Source organism: Bubalus bubalis, chromosome 12 (assembly GCF_019923935.1).
Source record: "Bubalus bubalis isolate 160015118507 breed Murrah chromosome 12, NDDB_SH_1, whole genome shotgun sequence".
NCBI classification, from domain to species: domain Eukaryota; kingdom Metazoa; phylum Chordata; class Mammalia; order Artiodactyla; family Bovidae; genus Bubalus; species Bubalus bubalis.
In genome coordinates this window covers 67416074-67435050 of record NC_059168.1, presented here as the reverse complement: position 1 = coordinate 67435050, position 18977 = coordinate 67416074, and the positions used below count along the sequence as shown (strand labels likewise).

Genomic DNA, 18977 nt, shown 5'->3' with positions numbered 1-18977 from the left:
CTTGCCTCAGTAAAATTAAAGCCTGAGTCGGTATAAGGACAGAAACCTCCAGGCTGTCAGCATCCTGATCCAAGTAGCTGGACACTAGTTTCTGGAATCTCTCCCAGGGCCAACCTTTGAAGACATAGAATGTAGGAGCTGACCTGCAGCGTGGAGGGACAGCTCCAATCTGAGATGAGAGACTGGAGGGAAGGGATAGTTCAACCCCTGAGGCATTGAATAGTCTTAAGTTCCTTTATCTCTGGATTGACAGTTAGGAAGAAAAGGATTAGGTGTTCCTCTTTAACCTTTTTAATTTGATCATTTTCTTGACATGGCACTTTGTAGATCACGGCTTATGCTTAAAAACTCACCACATGGGAACAAGGATGTTCCCTCCAGTTTGTTTTTCTGTGGTGACAGTGCATCCTGCCTGCCTTCTAAAAAAGGCCCACATCTCATATTATTAGGTCAGTCATCATCAAGGGCTTTTAAATTTTTTTCTTATTGTCCTCTACCTTGTTCTTTGGTGCCATTTCCAAAAGGAAGATTATAACAGATTAATCCAACTGCCCCCATGCTTACATTTTCTCAGAGGTCACTGCAGAAACAGAATCCTGTAAGACCCATCCTGTCAACGAAACAGAGTGTTAACAGCAAAAGCAAAAAAGAACTGCTATTTCTTAATCACAGTGAAATTCTGTCTCACTTATCTCTAACTAGTAGTCTGTGTTCTCTCAGAAAGTCAGGGATCTCTTAGCAGAACTCACTCAGCTCAATCGTGTTTTAGCTGGAGGTGAGCCTTTGTTGGCTTGTGACTCTGGTAGTGGAATGCTTGAAGCCTACCCTTTGGAGGCATTCTGAACGAATTTTGAAAGCATAAAATTGTCCTTTAGGAAACTTTCTAGATCTTTAGACCTAGGGATGACTTCTGCAGTCTTTGGGTCGACTTGCATATGGTTACCTTGTTTATTATTGCTGATGAAGACTGAAATGTATATATAAGCACCAGGTAAGTACTCTGTTGGTATCAGGCTCAAGGCTGCATCTCAGATTTTCAAGGACGCCTAGACAGTCTGGGTGTTATGGAGAAACTGTGCCATTTGAGCCATATGTTAGCTCAAACATGGCATTTTTTGTTATGCTTGTCTGCTTATTTGTTTTTCTTCTCCTCCCCCACCCATCTCCCCTCTCTTGAACACTTTCATCTCTCTTCCTAGCAGATTCAAGCCCCAATAAGACAACAGCCAAAGGTTCAGACAACCCCACCTCCTACCATCCAGGGGCAGAAACTCGGATCTCTCACTCCTCCATCATCCCCCAAAGCCCAGCGTGCTGGGCACAGGCGAATTCTCAGCGACGTGACCCACAGCGCAGTCTTTGGGGTCCCTGCCAGCAAATCAACCCAGCTGCTCCAAGCAGCTGCAGCTGAGGCCAGTCTCAATAAGTCCAAGTATGTACTGCTTCTGTGGGCAAGGGCTGCTGGGGGGCCATTGCTGTATAATTTTTGCTATGTACATAACTGTGTATAGGTGTACGTATAGGGGTGCGTGTCTGGGTTTAATGAGAAACTGAATTTTCCTGTAGTGCATAGATCAGACCGATCTTAAAAAATAATTTTTTACTTGCCTCACTGTTTCAGTCTCTCATCCATCCCATACCATATAGAGTGTTTTCTAAATTCTTCATCTCTACAAGCCGATAACATTTTCTTGACTCCCCATTTTCTGTGGAATAATATCTGAACTGACTGGTTAACAGATCAAGGCCTATTGTATCACACTGGTAGAACTGCCAGTTTCCTTCTGTTCCACTTAGGAACTGCTTGTTTGTTCATTAAGATCCATGTACACAGTTATTGTTTCTTTGACCCTTCCTCTAGTATCATATATAATTTTGTCTAAACTGTCTTTTGAGCATGTATCACACTGTATTATTTGTTTGTATGTCTAGCTGACCTGGCCTGTAGGTTCGTCCGTAACAAGCACCATGGTTTAACCAAGCTTAGTAAATCTGGTGACAGGCTCTGTGCCTGACATCAAGTAGATCTCAATGAGTGTTTGTTGCGTAAATGCAGTGTCAAACCCTCAACTTTCTTGGAACCATGTACTAAAGTTAAAAATCTTTAAGTCATTGTTGCTACTGCTGCTAAGTTGTTTCGGTCGTGTCTGACTCTGTGCGACCCCATAGACGGCAGCCCACCAGGCTCCCCCATCCCTGGGATTCTCCAGGCAAGAATACTGGAGTGGGTTGCCATTTCCTTCTCCAATGCAGGAAAGTGAAAGTGAAGTCGCTCAGTCGTGTCTGACTCTTAGCAACCCCATGGATTGCAGCCTACCAGGCTCCTCCATCCATGGGATTTTCCAGGCAAGAGTACTGGAGTGGGTTGCCACTGCCTTCTCCACTTTCTTGGAACCATGTGCTAAAGTTAAAAATCTTTAAGTCATTAGCTAAATGCAAAGGGCATCAAGAGAAACTTAAGAGGAAATTAGGTAATGACACCCAGGAGCCCAGGATGGTGGAAACTGTCTCTATTGCTCTTTAACTGTGATGGTGTCCACTGATGCAGGACCCTGACAGATGTGAGGCAGCCAGAATAGGCCTCAGCCCCTCTGGGGCCAGTTGTTACAGTGGTCACCACAGGGTGAATGAGCCCAGCAACAGGTTGGTTTGGGATCCTGAATGAAAGAACTCACAGATGAGGCCAAAAATCTAATAAGCGAGAGATTAAAGAAGTAATGAGAGATAGTGAATCACAAAAGAAAGAGAGATGTTTGTTTCACACAGTGGAAAGGGCATCTGTGGAAACTTCCATTGCCTCGGGAAGACCTTTTAGAAAAATACTGTGGAAGATGTTGGTTAGACTTAGAAAATAATTTAATCTTGAAACAAGAAGAATAGATTGACCCTTTTCAACCTTCATGTATCTTTTTATTTCGTGGGGGTGGGAACCTACCTAGGTCTGCAACCACCACTCCTTCAGGCTCCCCTCGGGCCTCCCAGCAAAATGTTTATAATCCTTCAGAAGGTTCTACGTGGAATCCCTTTGATGACGACAATTTCTCCAAACTCACAGCTGAAGAACTGCTAAATAAGGACTTTGCCAAGCTGGGGGAAGGTGAGTAATCAGTATCTTTTTGAGGGTATTGAACCTTAATTCTAGAGGGGTATGCCTGTGAAAATGTAGGTTTGGACCCAAGACTTGACTTTGAAGTATGTGTGCAAATCAATTTATATTTTCACCAGAGAGCTGAAGTCTTTTTCTTTCCTCAGGAAGTCCTGGTTGTGTTGTGGGAGCAGCAGGGAGAGTTGGAAACATTTAGGATAGGTTTGGTAGCAGAGATCAGTATGATAGTGTCAAGCACATTTACTCTTTGGAGGTGTGATGGCACCTCCAAACAGTAGCACCCTCAAATCCACTGGCTAATATGAAAGGCAGGATGCCTACACACACACACACACACACTCTTTCACACACACACACACACACACACACACACACACACTCTCTCTCTCTCTCTCTCTCTCTCTCTCTCTCTCTCTCTTCCCGCCAGAAAACAACAGTATATACCCTGGGAAAAATTCTACAATATGATACAGTTCAAAAAAAAGTACCTTAGTGTCAACAAAAGCACAGGCTAAAAGAATGATCAGAATAGAGTGAATGATAAGAGCTTTGATCAAACATTTTAGTTTTGTTATTTTATGGACATGATTTAAAATATGTATAGGCTTCCCTGGTGGCTCAGTGCTAAAGAATCTGCCTACCAGTGCAGGAGATGCAGGTTCAATCTCTGGGTTGGGAAGATTCCCTGGAGAAGGAAATGGCAACCCACTCGAGTATTCTTGCCTGGAAAATTCCATGGACAGAGGAGCCTGGCGAGTTACAGTCCATGAGGTCGAAAAGAGTTGAACACGACTTAGCGACTAAACAACAACAAAATCCATATGCTTTCTTGCCCCCTTTTCTTTTTAGTCTTCATAGGGAATAGGATTTAATTTCCTTTGACATTCATTGTCAGTTTGTGCTATCATTAGGTATACCAGCTATTGCTCTAGATTATAAACAGAAACACCTTCATGGACTACTGAAAATTAGTATTTTGCACTCTATTAAGTGACGCCCTAGTTTTAAAATTCTTGTCTCTATTTTTTAATAATTTCCTGTCACTCTTCTTGTTATTCAGCTGTTGGCTTTTACATTAAGCTGTTGTCATTGTGCCCATCCCTCATAACATCTCACTACTGCCATCTTTCTTCTCACTCGCTCTCCTAACTGCTTCTAATGTGGAAAACAGATTATCACACTCATTAGAATTATGTAGAGATAAATGGACTCAGTGTGAAGGCTGAAGGCATTCTGCTGTGAGTAATATGCTCAAGCTTTAGGGCTTCAGACTTCCTTTCTTTGCTCAGCTGTTTCTCAGTTACTGCAGTGGCTAGATAAAGACCTTTGAATAGCCAAGGTGTTGCCCTTCTGTGGTAAAAATAGTCAAGAGTGATGTCAGTTTGGAGGATGCTCTTCACCTCCTGCCTGGGTGTGCATTGTGGGATTCTCCTGGGATGAACTGAGTGGTGTTTTGTCCCTCCAGGCAAGTATCCTGAGAAGCTTGGAGGCTCTGCTGAAAGTTTGATCCCAGGCTTTCAACCAACCCAAGGTGATGCTTTTGCTGCTTCCTCATTTTCTGCTGGAACTGGTTAGTATGGCAGACATCTGTAACTCAAGACTTCACTGTTGTTACCTTCCCACTACTGGGTTCCAGTCCACAGATGACCCTAGCATGCCAGCGAGCCCCAGATCCTGGGGTTAACATATTTTCCTTCATTCAAAAGATTTCCTAAAAATAGATGGTGATTAAAAAATGATCTAGAGTTTCTTTGAATTAGATTGTCAGAATGATCTGGCAGTTATATACAGGATTTGTTCTCTCAAGTCCATAGACATGTTTTTAAGCAAATATTTCTAAATTTCAGAAACATCACTCTGTTACTGTCTTGTAATTGCTTAGGTTCTTTGGAATGACTGGGAGGATTCTAAGAATTAGGTGTTCTGTCCTATATCTGAGATTCTGCTATGCTTGTTCTTGTGCATGTGTGTCTGTGCTTCTGGGGAGAGAGAGAGGTCTTTTTAAATGAGACTTTTAAAAAATTCTCGAAGTAATAATAATAACCTAATTTTCCCTTTTATTAATAAACAATATGTTTTATTTAGTAATTTATAGGAAAGTACAGAGAAGAAAGTTAAAAGCCCCATGATCTCATCCCCAAGAAATTAACACAAGAAATAACATTTTGGATACCATTTTGATGTCTCTCAGTAGCAGTTAATTCTTTTAGGGTCACAGAGATCTTTTGAGAATCTGAGGAAAGTTATGGATCTTCTTCTTTATGAACACACAGGTGTCCGCTGTTTTGTACACAATTTTCACCCTCAGTTTATGACTCCAGCATACATTTTTATAGTCACATTTTAAAGCCTGATTTTTATTTTAAAAATTTAGCATTTTTTCCCTTATATCATTAGAGAAACTCCTCGAATGTAACTTTTAAATCGTCTACATAAAATTCCTTTATGTGGATATATCCTAGTATATTTAACCAAGTACCTCTTTCTTAAACGTTAATTTTATGTCAACATTTTACTGTTATAAATTCCTCAGCAATGGATGTAAGGTTTTGACTATGTTCTTTGTAGGATATGGAATCTGATATCCTTCAAAATTGATCTTTTAAATTATATTGATTAATTACTGATTTTAACTCTTTATATTCTTTCTTCCTGCTTTCTTTATGTGTGTTAGTAGTTTTTCTAACCTCATAAATTTATTTCTTATTAGAACTTTGGCTGTCATTCTGTAATATTTAATATGTAATGTTGTCTTATTCTTGTTTTCTGGACATTTTTAAATTTAAGTTTTGATTTCTTTACCCTAAAGTTACTTAAGATATATTTTAGTTGCATTGTGATAATATGGCCTCTGTAACTACAGAGGTAGTTCTTGCTATGGAGGAGCTTTCTGTTGTCCAGTTTGTTATTCATTTTGTGTACATTATATGGGAATTAGTTTTCCATGTTGATAAATATTAGTCTATAACATGATTTTTAATGGAAGAATAATAGCATTGTATTTAACATCACTTTTGACGAATACTTGCTGCTGCTGCCGCTCAGTCGCTTCAGTCATGTCTGATTCTGTGCGACCCCATAGATGGCAGCCCAGCAGGCTCCTCTGTCCCTGGGATTCTCCAGGCAAGAACACTGGAGAGGGTTGCTATTTCTTTCTCCAGTGCCTGCTAAGTTGCTTCAGTCGTGTCCAACTCTCTGCGACCCTATGGACGGCAGCCAACCAGGCTCCTCTGTCCACAGGGTTCTCCAGGCAAGAATACTGGAGTGGGTTGCCATTTCCTTCTCCTGTCGAATACTTAGGTTGTTACTAATTTTCACCACGTAAACATTCCTGAAGCTAAGTTTTTATTTATATCCTTTACCATTTCCTTAAGATAACTTCTAGGAGATTATTTGCTAAATCAACAGATATATATGTATTTAAGGCTTTATGATACCTATATCCAAATCACTTTCCAAGAATGCTAATCAAATTTTATTTCAATTAACAATAGATGAGAATAATTTTCACCTCATTTTCCCACCCAGACCAGCTTAGAGGTTTTAGATAGAGGACACTGTTTACTGGCCATTTTTATTACTTTTGGAATTTGTGTTGTTTGTGTCCTTTTTTTTATTGTTCTATGTTTGTTTTGTTCTTATTAATATGTAAGAGTGCTTCATGTGTCATATATTGTAGGCAATCCTACAGTTTGTCATTTGTCCTATATGAGTATTATCTCATCTGACCCTCTCAACAACCCTCAAAGGTTGCCATACCATCTGCATATCAGTTATGGTTGAGGTGACTGAGTACAGACTAGTCTCTTTCCCAGAGTCGCATAGCTAGTAAATAGCAGAGTTAGGACAGCTAGTGTCCTAACATTTGGCTCTAGAACTTCCTCTCTCAGGTATTCTGCCTCATAATAAGGCAAATTTAGTAATATTTTCCTAGAAAATCATCTATAGTTTCAAAAATTTTTTAATAAGGTGGAAGAGCACATTGAAATCTTTTGTAGTATTTTCTTGCCATACATCAGTTTTATTGTATGCATTTGTGTTGCTCTTTTTCTTGGTAACTCTAACTAGAGATTTGCTGTTTTATTATCTTTCAAAGACAACTCTATAGAACTGTTTTTCTGTCTTCTAATTCTTTGACTGTTGCCGTTATCTTTTTGATTACAGTTCCCTTTTTTAGGCCCACTTTGCTGATTTCAAAAAGAATACATAGTAAATTTTTTAATTCTTAAAAAAAAAAAATTAGAGTTTTTCTCTCAATATAAGAGAGATTTTCAACCAGCATGAGTGTGGGGAGGGAGACTGTAATCTCCAGGAAGACTTTTTCACACATAATTTATTACTCCCTTGTCGCCTTTTTCCAGTTGCCCACCCTACCCCACCTTTTGAGGATTATACTGTTATTGAGAGTGCTTTCTAATAGCTGTGTGTTTCCCTTGTAAGAAAAAGCTCAAGTTTTAACTGTATCTCATAAGTCTTCATATGATGTTTTCAGTATTTTGAAATAGGCATTGGAGTTATTCGGAAGGTGTACACTTCAAATATTAAATAGTTAAAACTTTTTGTGCGTTATTTTTTATTTTTAGCTTTGTTGTCTGGTCTGTAGAATTTTTAAGTTTATTGGTATTTTGGTCTGGCTTAAAGTGCTCAGGGTTGGATATTTAGTTTGACTATACCAGATGTATAAAGCATTGGTCATTGTCCTTGAGATGAAACATCACAGTGATGACCAGTTATGGTGTGGGTAGGAAAAGAGGGTCGTGGAATAGCTCTAGGAGAATCTTCTTTGTTGCTGAATCCCAGCATTTAGTACAGTGCTTGGCTTGGTACAGTCTTGTTGAGTGAAGGAAAGGTGTTGCTTTCTGCCAAAGGATAGGAGCTTGGATTCGTCAATGTTAATGACAAAGGTTCCTAATCATTTTCCATCCACTTCCAGTTTTAATGCCTAATTCTAACTTATTGTATATCTTATGTTTTGTTGTTTGTCTGTATAAACTGTTTTTTTAAAGAGTTGTTTTGTGCTTTTATTTTTGTGTCTTCTCCCCTTTATGCTTACTTTGAAGACTATTAATAGCAGTTTTTTTAAAGGCCCAACAATTAGAAAACACATATTTGAGTAAAATTAGGGCTGTAATAAAAGTGTACATATGTTGAATACCTGCTACACACTAAGCCCAGTAAGTGCTTTTATTCACTTTATCTCCAGTGATCCCTCACAACAGCCCACAAGAGCCTGAGTGACCTGCCCAGGGTCCCCGGTGGAGAAGGGCAGAGTAGAGATTTGTACCTGAGAGCCCAGCACAGTAGTGGTAGTCATAAACACATCTCAGAAATCTTATAGATCAATGACATTAAGCTTTTGCAGACATAACAAAACGTCTTTTTCTCTCAGTTTATGCAGCATTTTCTGTGAACATTTGGTATTTTCTCTATGTTCATATTTGTAGTGTGAATGAAGAAGAATCTTCATTCTTTACAAATGAAAGAAAATTATATCTAAGTCCCAGAAATGAATATGTCCCCATTTGATGAAGTTCAGGGTGGCAATACTTTCTGGAAGGTTTCTAATCAAGCTCAGATGGTTCACTGATTTTAGACCTTCTAACCAACCAAGGGAGGAGCTCAGCAGGAAATGTGGCAATGAGGTGGGGAGGATGACACAAGGGTTATCATTAACATTTTTATGGTAAAAGCTGCAAAAATGTTACTAAACTATGTCCATACATTAGAGGAGAAACGGGCAGATGATTAAAACTTGACATTGTACCTCTTTTTTTAAAATAGTTTTTGGTTGATAAATTATGTACATTCATTTGCTGAAACCCCAAAGAAGCAAGATTAAGAAACTCATAACCCCACTCCAAGAGGAAAGCATTGCTAACGTTTTACAATATTTATGTCCATAGTTTTATTTCTGCATACATACATTTTTCAAAATGAGTTATGCTACTACTACTACTAAGTCGCTTCAGTCATGTCTGACTCTGTGCAACCCCATGGACTGCAGGCTTCTCCGTCTGTGGGCTTCTCCAGGCAAGAACACTGGAGTGGGTTGCCATTGAGTTATGCTATATATATTTTTTCATAGTTTGTTATTTTTCTTTGAATATATTTCATTGTATCTCATTTTAATATATTTCAAAGACTTAAAAGCTGTGATTTTTACCCTTCTCTTTCTCCATCAGCCTTTAACGAAGCTTAGTTAGAAGCCCACTTTAATGATATTCTCAAAATGACAAAATTAGATTAGGAGAAGAGTAAGGAGTGGGTGTACAGGGAAGATTTTTGTCTGATAGAACAGTTGTGTATTATTGTTGTGGTACTTAGACTAATTTATACATACAATCAAATTACAAGGAACTGTGTGTATACACACACATACACACAAATGAATACATGTGAAAACTTACATAAATGGGATAGAGGTTAGTCAACAGAATTGCACCAGCGTCAATGATAATGAACTACAATTATAAGAACTCGCCACTGGGGGAAGCTGGTTCACAGGGTTCTATGTACTGCAACTTCCTATGATTCTATAATTATTTGAAAATTAAAACTTTTTTGTACATCCACTTTATAAAAGGCTAGATTAGATTTTAATTCAGAAACAAACTGATTATTAAAATGCAAGGTACAACATGGTAAAGTAGGAACTAGGAGACCTGTGTTTTGATCATGGATCTGCTGGTGGACCTCTGGTTAGTCTCTTAACTTCTGGGCTTCATTTTCTCTTCTGAAAAATAAGAAAATTGTGCTAGAAAATCCTGAGATCCCTTCAAGCTCTGGTATTCCTTAAGGTGTATAGATTTTTTGTAAATCTATAAGTTTGCCAAATACAAAGTGAATGCCAATAGTATGGTAGAGGTTGTCCAGAGGTTAGGGCTTGTCTAACCTTGCAATAGGCAAGAAATCTGTTTCTGTCTCTCTGTTTGCCTAGCATTACATTAGACATTTGGTGATAGAATAGAATTCAGTCCCTAAAGGACCTCAAGAGGGAAATGGGTACAAAAGAAGTACCTATACACATATTCTAGATTACACAATAGAGTTTGTTTACCTACCAAAATGTGTGATGAGGCTAGTATTGCTGTAGGAATTCTGAAAGGCATCACTCTAGACTGCAGTATCTAAGGAAGAAGAGAAATTTCAGATGTACAGCTATCCTAGTTTTATCATTAACTGCATCTCAGACTGTGCTGCGAGGACCAGAGTGTATATCTCATACATATTTTGCTATTACATTGAATTATATCCACTCATTTCTCTTTATTCTGTCTCTAAATTTAGACTTACTTTATAATTTGAGTTGGGTTAATAGATGGTAAATACATCTAGATTTACTTGATGTTTTCTGCTTTTCTCTTTTTTCCCTGTCTCCTTGACCCTTCTTTCCCCTCCAACCAACTCCAGCTGAAAAAAGGAAGGGTGGGCAGACTATGGATTCTAGCCTTCCTCTTCTAAGTGTATCTGATCCTTTCATTCCTCTTCAAGTACCTGATGCACCAGGTAGGTAAATAAAACTGAAGTTAAGTTACATCGCAGGGCCTCTTGAGAGTTCTGTTTTAAACACAATGAGAACAACCTGCAGTCCAAGACCTAATAATAGGTACTGTTGTATATTTTTACTGTGTCTCAATAAAAGGGACAAAATTCACTTGGAAGGCACTTATCCTTATCAAAGACAGTAAATTCAGCTCAGATTATACCAAATTGTATTCCACATCCTATCAGTGTTAAGTTTCATATCCTTGACTGTGTTAATGGTAATATGAAGGGCCTGTGTATTGCAAAGAACTTTTAGTCCAGTGTGATGATAACAGTGTATGTGGGGGGGAACCTACAAGCACATGATGGAAGGAATAAAATCGTAATAGTATAGTATACTGATTGGATTATGAGTGACTTCCTGTTCCTGTTTTGTTCTAATGTGTTTTTATTTTTATAAGATAAAAATACATAATGAAATTTGATAGGGAATGAGTCAGGAGACCTAGGTTCCACTACTTTCCACTGTCGGAGCTTGACTTTTCATCATCAAGATAAGTAGTTCTCATCTCCCATACAATCTGCCGTGTACTGATGTTTAAGTAAGCAGTCTGAAAAAGTAAGAAACGGTTAGCGTGGTCTGATTGAAACAGCTTTCAAAACAATGCTTGGATGCTTTCCAGTTTGGGTTCATGATGCCAAAGATTTCCCTTTGCTCCCCTCCTCATTCTCTTAGGGGAAGAGGCACATGATATGAGGGACAGAAGTTGCCCTTTCCTTCTTGATCAGTCCCTTTCAAAAAGCAAGTAGATCCAGCCCCTTAGAAATAACTGGAGGTCATTTTGCTGTTGATAGTTTTTCTTTTTCCTCATTCTTACTCTTGTCGATTTCTTGAACTAAAAGAATCTGTTTGGTTTTTTCTTCTCTCTCAAAATGTCAGAGGGATTTATTTGATTGATTGCTTCATAATTGGAAGGGATTGTGATGTGGAAATCCTCTACTTACAAAACAGACCCACAGCTAGGGTACCAAGACAGTTTCTCTTTCTTTAGATAGTTTGTTGACCCTTCTAAGAAGAAGCAGAAATTTGCCTTAATCAGGTAGTATTGTGTATAACTGGCTGGACCTGGGGTAGGTCAAAAATACTTAAAATCATTAAGGAATGACTCAGGTAGGGTAGTTAAAGAAATGAGAAGAAAGGTGTCAAATGGAGGTCCTTTTCTCTGTTGCATCTTTCAGGTATGCCTGGCAGGGCCTAGACAGGCCAGTTTCAAGCAGATACCCCTTCAGGTTCATGCCTTGTTCTTACCCAGATAGGCCATGAACTGCAGAAGCTGGAAGGGTGGCCTCTTGGCACAAGCCAGAAGATGAAAGCATAAATCATACATGTTACTCCTTTGAATTCTCAAATCACTGAGCAAAAATCCAGGCTTCTTACCACACCCACAAGGCCCTGATGATTCTGGCCCTTGGCTGCCCCTCTGCCCTGAGCTCAGAGCATTCATCCCCTCACTTCTTCCTTCAGTAAGCTGACCTGATTCCCACCCCAGGGCCTTTGCACTTTGTGGTACTCTGCCTGGAAAGGTTTTCCTTCTTGTCAGTCGACATTTGGGTCTTGAGCTTAAATGCTGTCTTCTCAGTGAGGCCCAATGTGGTCCTGTGGGCACTGTCAGTCACGCTCCCTGGCTTTATTCTTCACAGCACCTATCATTACATTGTCTGTTTTTACTTCTTCATTGTCTCTTGTTTGCTTGTTCAGTCCCCACCAGAACGTCAGGTCCTGAGGAAGGGACCTTGTCTGTCTTATTTGCCAGCGTACTGCCAGTGTCGGGAATACTGCTGGGCATAGCTGGCACTCACTGAGTATTTGCAGATCAGTTGAATAAATTAAATAAAACCTGAGGCTGAAAGGCTTTTGGCAGTCCCATTACTCTCCATTTCTGTCCCTGAACACCAAACCCCAGACTCCTAGCTCCATAGCCTTCCATGTGTGACTCTGCCAACCCCGATCCAGGCCTGCTACCCACTGTTTGAGGAGATATAAACAGCCCACAGCCCACATGTCAGGAAGCTGCCAAACTCCTGGATGAAAGTAGTAGCTAAGCTCAGCAGATCCTCAGTTCCCTCTTTTCATGCTGCTGTCTGGAATTTGGGCTAAGGATGGCAAGTGACCATTGTATCTGAATATTTCATTTACTTCAATGCCCAGCCTGTGGCACATTCAGCATTCTGTTATAGCTCTTTATCCCCATATCCTTCTGCAGCATCTCGAAATACTCCAGTGAGGAAAGGGCTGAGAATTCAGGGTCTCTGGTCCCGTGGCAGACTGCGGGTTTGTCTCCTGCCCCTCAAAGCAAGCAGTTGGTCACTCTCTCCACCCCATGGTGGACACTGGTCAGGTGTATTGGTTGGTTTGTTTTACATACGTGCTTTCCCCTCCAACACTCATCCTTCCGGGTTGGTGAGAGTCATGGAACCTCAGTCTCCTGACAACTGTGTCTTTTATGACTTGACATTTATTTTATGCTCTTTAAATGTTTACACATATAATATCCTTTGAGCCTACAGATAATACAAACGGGTGGGTGTGTCACACAGTCTCTTGCCTTGTGAGTGAGGAAGGGAGGCCCTAATTCTGTGTGACTGAGCTCCTTGCTCTTTGTTGGCCCACAGCCCAAGGCAGCTAGTGGTCTCCTTTGCATCCATCCCAGATCAATCAGGCCTTTGACTAGAGAGCTCACCTTAAGGTTTAGGGAAATACAGGAATGGATTTGAACATGTAAGAGCTTGGTTCTAGCCACTTAGTAGCTAGGTGGTTTTAGTCAAATCACTCCAACCCTGTTCTTGCCTGAAAAATTCCATGGACAGAGGAGCCTGGCAGGCTACTGTCCATGGGGTTGCAGAGAGTTAGACATGACTGAGCGACTAACATTTCACATGACATAATGCCTCATGGTTCATCCATATTGTAGCATATGTCAGAAATTCCTTTCTTCTTAAGGCTGAATAATATTCTATTGTGTTTTGTTCATCCATCCATCAGTTGACACATGGTTTGCTTCTGTCTTTGGGCTGTTGTGAATAATGCTTCGGTGAACATGACTGTGCAAATGTCTCTTCAAAACTCAAGATTCTTTGGGGTATGTACCCGAAAATAGAATTTCTAGGACGTATGGTAAATCGGTTTTTAGTTTTCTGAGGAACTGCCATACTGTTTTCCACAGTGACTATACATCTTTACATTTCTGCCAGCAGTGCTCAGAGTTTGAAGAAAGGATTTTTATAGCAACCCCTTCATACTGAGCTTTTGACATCATTGTTCCACAAGACTAAGCAGGAACACATTAGTTGCCCCATGAGCGCTACTTCCTAGAATTAATAACTTAAAAAAAATACTTCTTGGCTTACAGCCCTCTGTCTTCTTTCGACAAGCAGGCAAGAGAAGCTGCATTTCCTTAGTGGTTTGTTGTTAAGATTGTCATTCTTCTCAGAGCTATTTGCTTGGCATCTTCCTCACTTCCTACAGCCATCTTGTGATATTAAAAGGTCCAAAGTAGATCAAAGTGCGTGTCTTTACTCTGGAAAGTTTTTCTTCCCACAGATTCAGTTCTCTAAAATGGACTTGGAATGGGTCATGGAGATTGACTTTTGATTCCAGCGTGTAGATGTCACAGACAGTTTAGTGCCTGGTTTCTCAGTGATAGGAGCTGTTTAGAGTGGCTAAATTCTAAAAACAGCATCTCCTGTTACAAGACTTGAGGGCTCACACCCCAAGTCAACAAGACATACAATTTCCAAAGCCACAAAGCTGGAGAAGCCATATCATGTTTTTTGATGAGGCTTGCTTCTGGCTCTTCTCTGTCTTAAGTTCATTCTGCTTTATTCGTCATGCCTATTTCTGATTAGGGTTGGAATGGGCCCTGAGCAAGCCCTTAGTCTTATTAGTCTGTATAAATAGATATCTATCCTCATTTTTGAGATTTTAAGAGAGAAATTTTACAACTTGCAGTATTCCCTGGTCTCATGCCAGGAAGTGGTTCTGATTATCTATCCTTAGACTGGTTTATGAAGAATTTATTACCCTTTTTGTGATATATGTTTTCAGTAACTAAACCTTGAGAGAGGGGGATCTACATCTGAAATGGATGATTTCCTGCCCCCAGCTCCAGCAGTTGCCTTCTCCTCTCTTCTCCTAGTCCCTGACGCCATTTGACTTACTTTGAAGGAGAGGGGTGGTGCTCAGAGAAGACCCTTTCACTCCCTCCTTCATTTCCAAGTTCTAACAGTCCTCTCCTTCAAAAGCAGTCTTGGTCTCCACTGTCCAGGCTAACTAATTGTGCATCCATTTTTCTTTAGCAGTCTACCTTCTCAGTCTTTTAACTGTGATTTCAGTGCTTTTCCAAGCACTTAACCTGACTCATTTTTGAGAAGCCCAGGGACTTGGGAAAGAACTGATTATAGTACTGAGAATGTGATAGGAAAATACCACCAACAGGAAAATATGAGTAGGCAATTCATAAAATAAAGTATGAATTATCAGTAAGTAATATTTTTTTAAAGTTCACTATCATTTAATTGGTATATATAATATACCAATTATAAAGCAGTGAGGTGCTCAGCTTCTGCTGTCAGCTTGGTAAAGATGGAAATAACCCAGTGCCTCAGGCTTAGTGAAGGGATCAGAAAATGGACACACTCTGATCCTGCTTGTGGGAACATCATTAGTACAGCTCTCGGGGTGGATAATGTGGTCTTTGAGATTTTACTTCCTTATTGACAGCAGTTCCTTTCTAATACATTATCTCCATGAAGACCTGAGTATGCTTAAATATTCATTGAACAATCAGTTTATATAGGAAAAGAATGAAAGAGTATTTGTTTAAAACTCAACAGTGGAGCTTCCCTGGTGATCCAGTGGTTAAGACTGCCTTGCAATGCAAGAGACACTGGTTTGATCCCTGGTCAGGGAGAGCAACAAAACTTGTGAGCCCCAACTACAGAGCCTGTGCTCTAGAGCCCGGGAGCCACGACTGCTGAGCCCACGTGTCCCAGAGCCTGTGCTCCGCAACAAGAGAAACTGCTGCAATGAGAAGCCTGCACACTGCAACTCGAGTAGCCCCGGCTTGCCGCAACTAGAAAAAAAGCCTGTGCAGCAACGAAGACCCTGGGCAGCCAAAAATAAATATATCTTCCCAAAAAACACTTAACAGTGGCTATCTCTACAAGGGAAATTTGGGGTAGTTTTACTTTTATCCTGGAGCTTATCTATATTTCCCAAATTTTATACAGTAAACAGATATTATTTTTACACTAAGGTAAAAAAAAAAATTGCAGTTTGTTCTTTTTTCAAATGAGAAGCAAGCTTAGATATTCCCCCCAGCCTCATTCCCTGTTCACCTGGCTGGGCATGTCTGAGCTGAGTTTGCAGGATGAACAGCTGTCTGCATTGCCCAAAACCTGCCACCTTGGGGCCACTCGTTTTAGCTCCTGCCCATGTTACTGAGGAGCCCTCCAGGTGTCCTTCTCTGCCGTCAGTACCAGTTCAGAGCTCCAGTGTCATCATTCAGCTGTCTGTCTTCTAAGCAACCAGTTCCTACTTCTTGATTTTCCGCTCACATTGTATGATTGAACTTTTAGAGGTTGATAGCATCTTTATCTTCATTTTATCAGTGGGAAGACTTAGATCCAGAGAGACAGTGATTTGCCCAAAGTGCCACACAAACTTTGTGCAGAACCCAGGTCCCCTGGTTCTTTTTTTTTTTTAACCTTTAATGTTATTCTTTATAAAAAATCAATTTATTTGTTTTAATTAGAGGATAATTACTTTATTGTGATGGTTTTTGCCACATTGACATGAATTGGCAGCAGGCATATGTGTGTCCTCTCCACCTGAGCCCCCCTCCCACCTCCCTCACCTGTTTTTCCTCTACATGCTGCCTCCACCTCCCACTTCACATTATTCAAGGAATTCTGCTCATTCTATTCTCATACCAAGGCATTTGAGAAAATTCTAGAATTTCACCTATTTTTGCTACTGTAATCTCACACCTCTTTTATGTGCTAAGTATTTCAATTTATAAACACACACACACATTAATTTCTAATAAATATGCCCATTTAATCCTGACAACCTTTTAAAGTAGTCCTTAACCTGTATTTACAGGTGAGAAAACTGATGCTTGGAAAAATTAGGTAACTAATGTAAACTCAGGCCCTTTGGCTCTTTCATTTTGCTTATTTATTTGAGAGGATTTTGCAGACTCCAGCTGAAAATGTACAGTATTGCAATCAGAGATTAGATAAATAATAACCTCCTCAAATCCAGGAATTTTCTCCCCTTTCCCTCCAACACACATGTAGAATCTGAAGCCGGATCTGAAAATATCAGAGTCAACCTAGGAACTGATATAAAACTGGATCATTTTCTTCTATCCATAATTGTCCACTGCTTTTCACATATACTGCAATAAGATGGAGTCATGGACTTTTGATTCTAACACAGAAGATATTGAAAACTCTTGTAAAATGTTTCTTAGGATGATTTGATCATTGCAAAATGCAATTTATGAATTATTTCTTGGTTTCACTGGTCTGTCACTTTGTGTAATTGGGAAATAGAGTGTGAGCCTCTATGCATTTCAAATATGAGCTGTCCCAGAATTTGGGTTTTGTTTTTGCTCCCCAAGGAAGCCACTTCCCATTATTCAAGTAAAACTATAGAAGTCTTTGTTAGATGGCAACAAGTCATACGGTGGTGTGGGGCTTGGTCATAAGGTTTTGAATCCTAAAGAATACTTCCCAAACAGTTTCCTAGATTCACCACCCTCTCTACTCTTTTCCTCTGTCATAATACACAGCCTCAGAGTGTTTTTATAAAAATGTGAGAGAGGCGATAATTTGTAAAATGAGGGATATCAAAACCAGACCTTGATACACTTGGGAGGCGTCTAGGCTGTGGTTTAGAGGTTGTCAGCCTCCTGTAGCCTTTCTTTTAATTTCTCTTATAATTTCTCATCAATTTCTCCATTTACAGTGACCAGAAATGACCGGTAACAGCTTAAAATTTATCTTCTAGGAGTCTGTACACTTTTATTTGTGGCTGTGCTGCATCTTCACTGCTTTGTGCAGGCTTTTTCTCTAGTTGTGGCGAGTGGGGCCTGCTCTCTAGTTGAAGTGCGTGGGCTTCTCGTGGCAGTGGCTTCTCTTGTTGCAGAGCACGGGCTGTAGGCGTGTAGGCTTCAATAATTGCAGCACGAGGGCTCAGTAGTTGCAGAACACAGGCTTAGTTGCCCTGAAGCATGTGAGATCTTAGTTCCCTGGTAGGGATTGAACCATGTCCCCCACATTAGTGGGCAGATTCTTAACCATTGGACCACCAGGCAAATCCTGAGTCTGTGCACTTTAAAGCAGTTGAAGCCTTAGTTAAACCAGGAGGATGAATCTCTGTATGTGAAGATCTGGGTCCTAGTCCTAGGTAATTCTGTGACTTACTTGCTAGAAGATCTTAGGCAAGTGGCTTCACGTTTCTGAAGCTGTTTCCTCATGTGCAAACGAGAAGGCTAATTGGATAAGATCTGAAGTTCCTTCCAGTGTCACCATATCTTTTATAACTTGACCATTGTGCATGAGACCATGTCTGTGAAAACCCCTTCTCCTCTGGTTATGAAGCTAGGCAGACCCTTTGTGCGGCATGGGGAGGAAAGTTTGAAGTCAAGTCCAGGCTCTGCCATGTCCCATGTGTGACTTTGGACAGGTCACACATTCTCAAGGTCTCTGATGTCCATTCTCAACTGCATGGATATTCCCGAACTCCAGGGGGTTTTGTGAATAATGAATGAGAATGTTTGGCATTGAACTCTGCAAATGCAGGTGACAACCTTTGTTATAATAGCACTGAGTAATGGACTGCCCACTCTCTCTGCAAGATTGCTGGTAGTGAAAGAAGCTGTTTCTGCACAGGCTGTGGCCTGGACTGTCACTCTGTGTTTTGTGCCTATTTTAACTCTGATCCCCGCTTCTCCCTCCCTAGTTCCATATTTGAATATTCTTAAGTAGCAGTGACCATACAGATTATCTGTGTGAGCAGCCTGTTACTTTGAGGTTTGGTCAATAAAGAAGCCTCCTTAAACATGGCCCTTTAACCCACCCGCACCCCATTCTATCTCACCATAAATACACATATGCATGTATGCACACACGTATTCTTTTACCCTCTCATGTTTTTTGCTAATGGCTAATAAAAAATTAGATTCTTGTTGAAGGACCTGCCTTTCTGCCATCAATCCTCTGTTCTCCCCACCTCTCCAATGAAGCCAAAAGGCAGAGATGTGACAGAGGACGAGAGGGAACCAGAACTGGGGATCAGAAATTAAGAATCTACATTCCC

The 18977-nt window shown here is 40.2% G+C and overlaps 1 protein-coding gene across 20 annotated transcripts in view; it reads left to right on the top strand.

The window, feature by feature from the left end:
* The window catches only part of AAK1 (AP2 associated kinase 1), a 165965-nt gene that overhangs the window by 126429 nt on the left and 20559 nt on the right, over positions 1 to 18977 (top strand). For 8 of the 20 annotated variants that reach the window (XM_045162275.1, XM_045162277.1, XM_045162271.1 and 5 more), the window contains exons 14-17: positions 1200 to 1432; positions 2922 to 3097; positions 4572 to 4676; positions 10517 to 10612. In XM_045162275.1, coding sequence (XP_045018210.1) covers positions 1200 to 1432; positions 2922 to 3097; positions 4572 to 4676; positions 10517 to 10612 — 610 coding nt within the window. The remainder of the gene's footprint in view (positions 1 to 1199; positions 1433 to 2921; positions 3098 to 4571; positions 4677 to 10516; positions 10613 to 18977) is intronic. The other 12 variants (XM_045162274.1, XM_045162278.1, XM_045162282.1 and 9 more) reach the window with 6 other exon arrangements.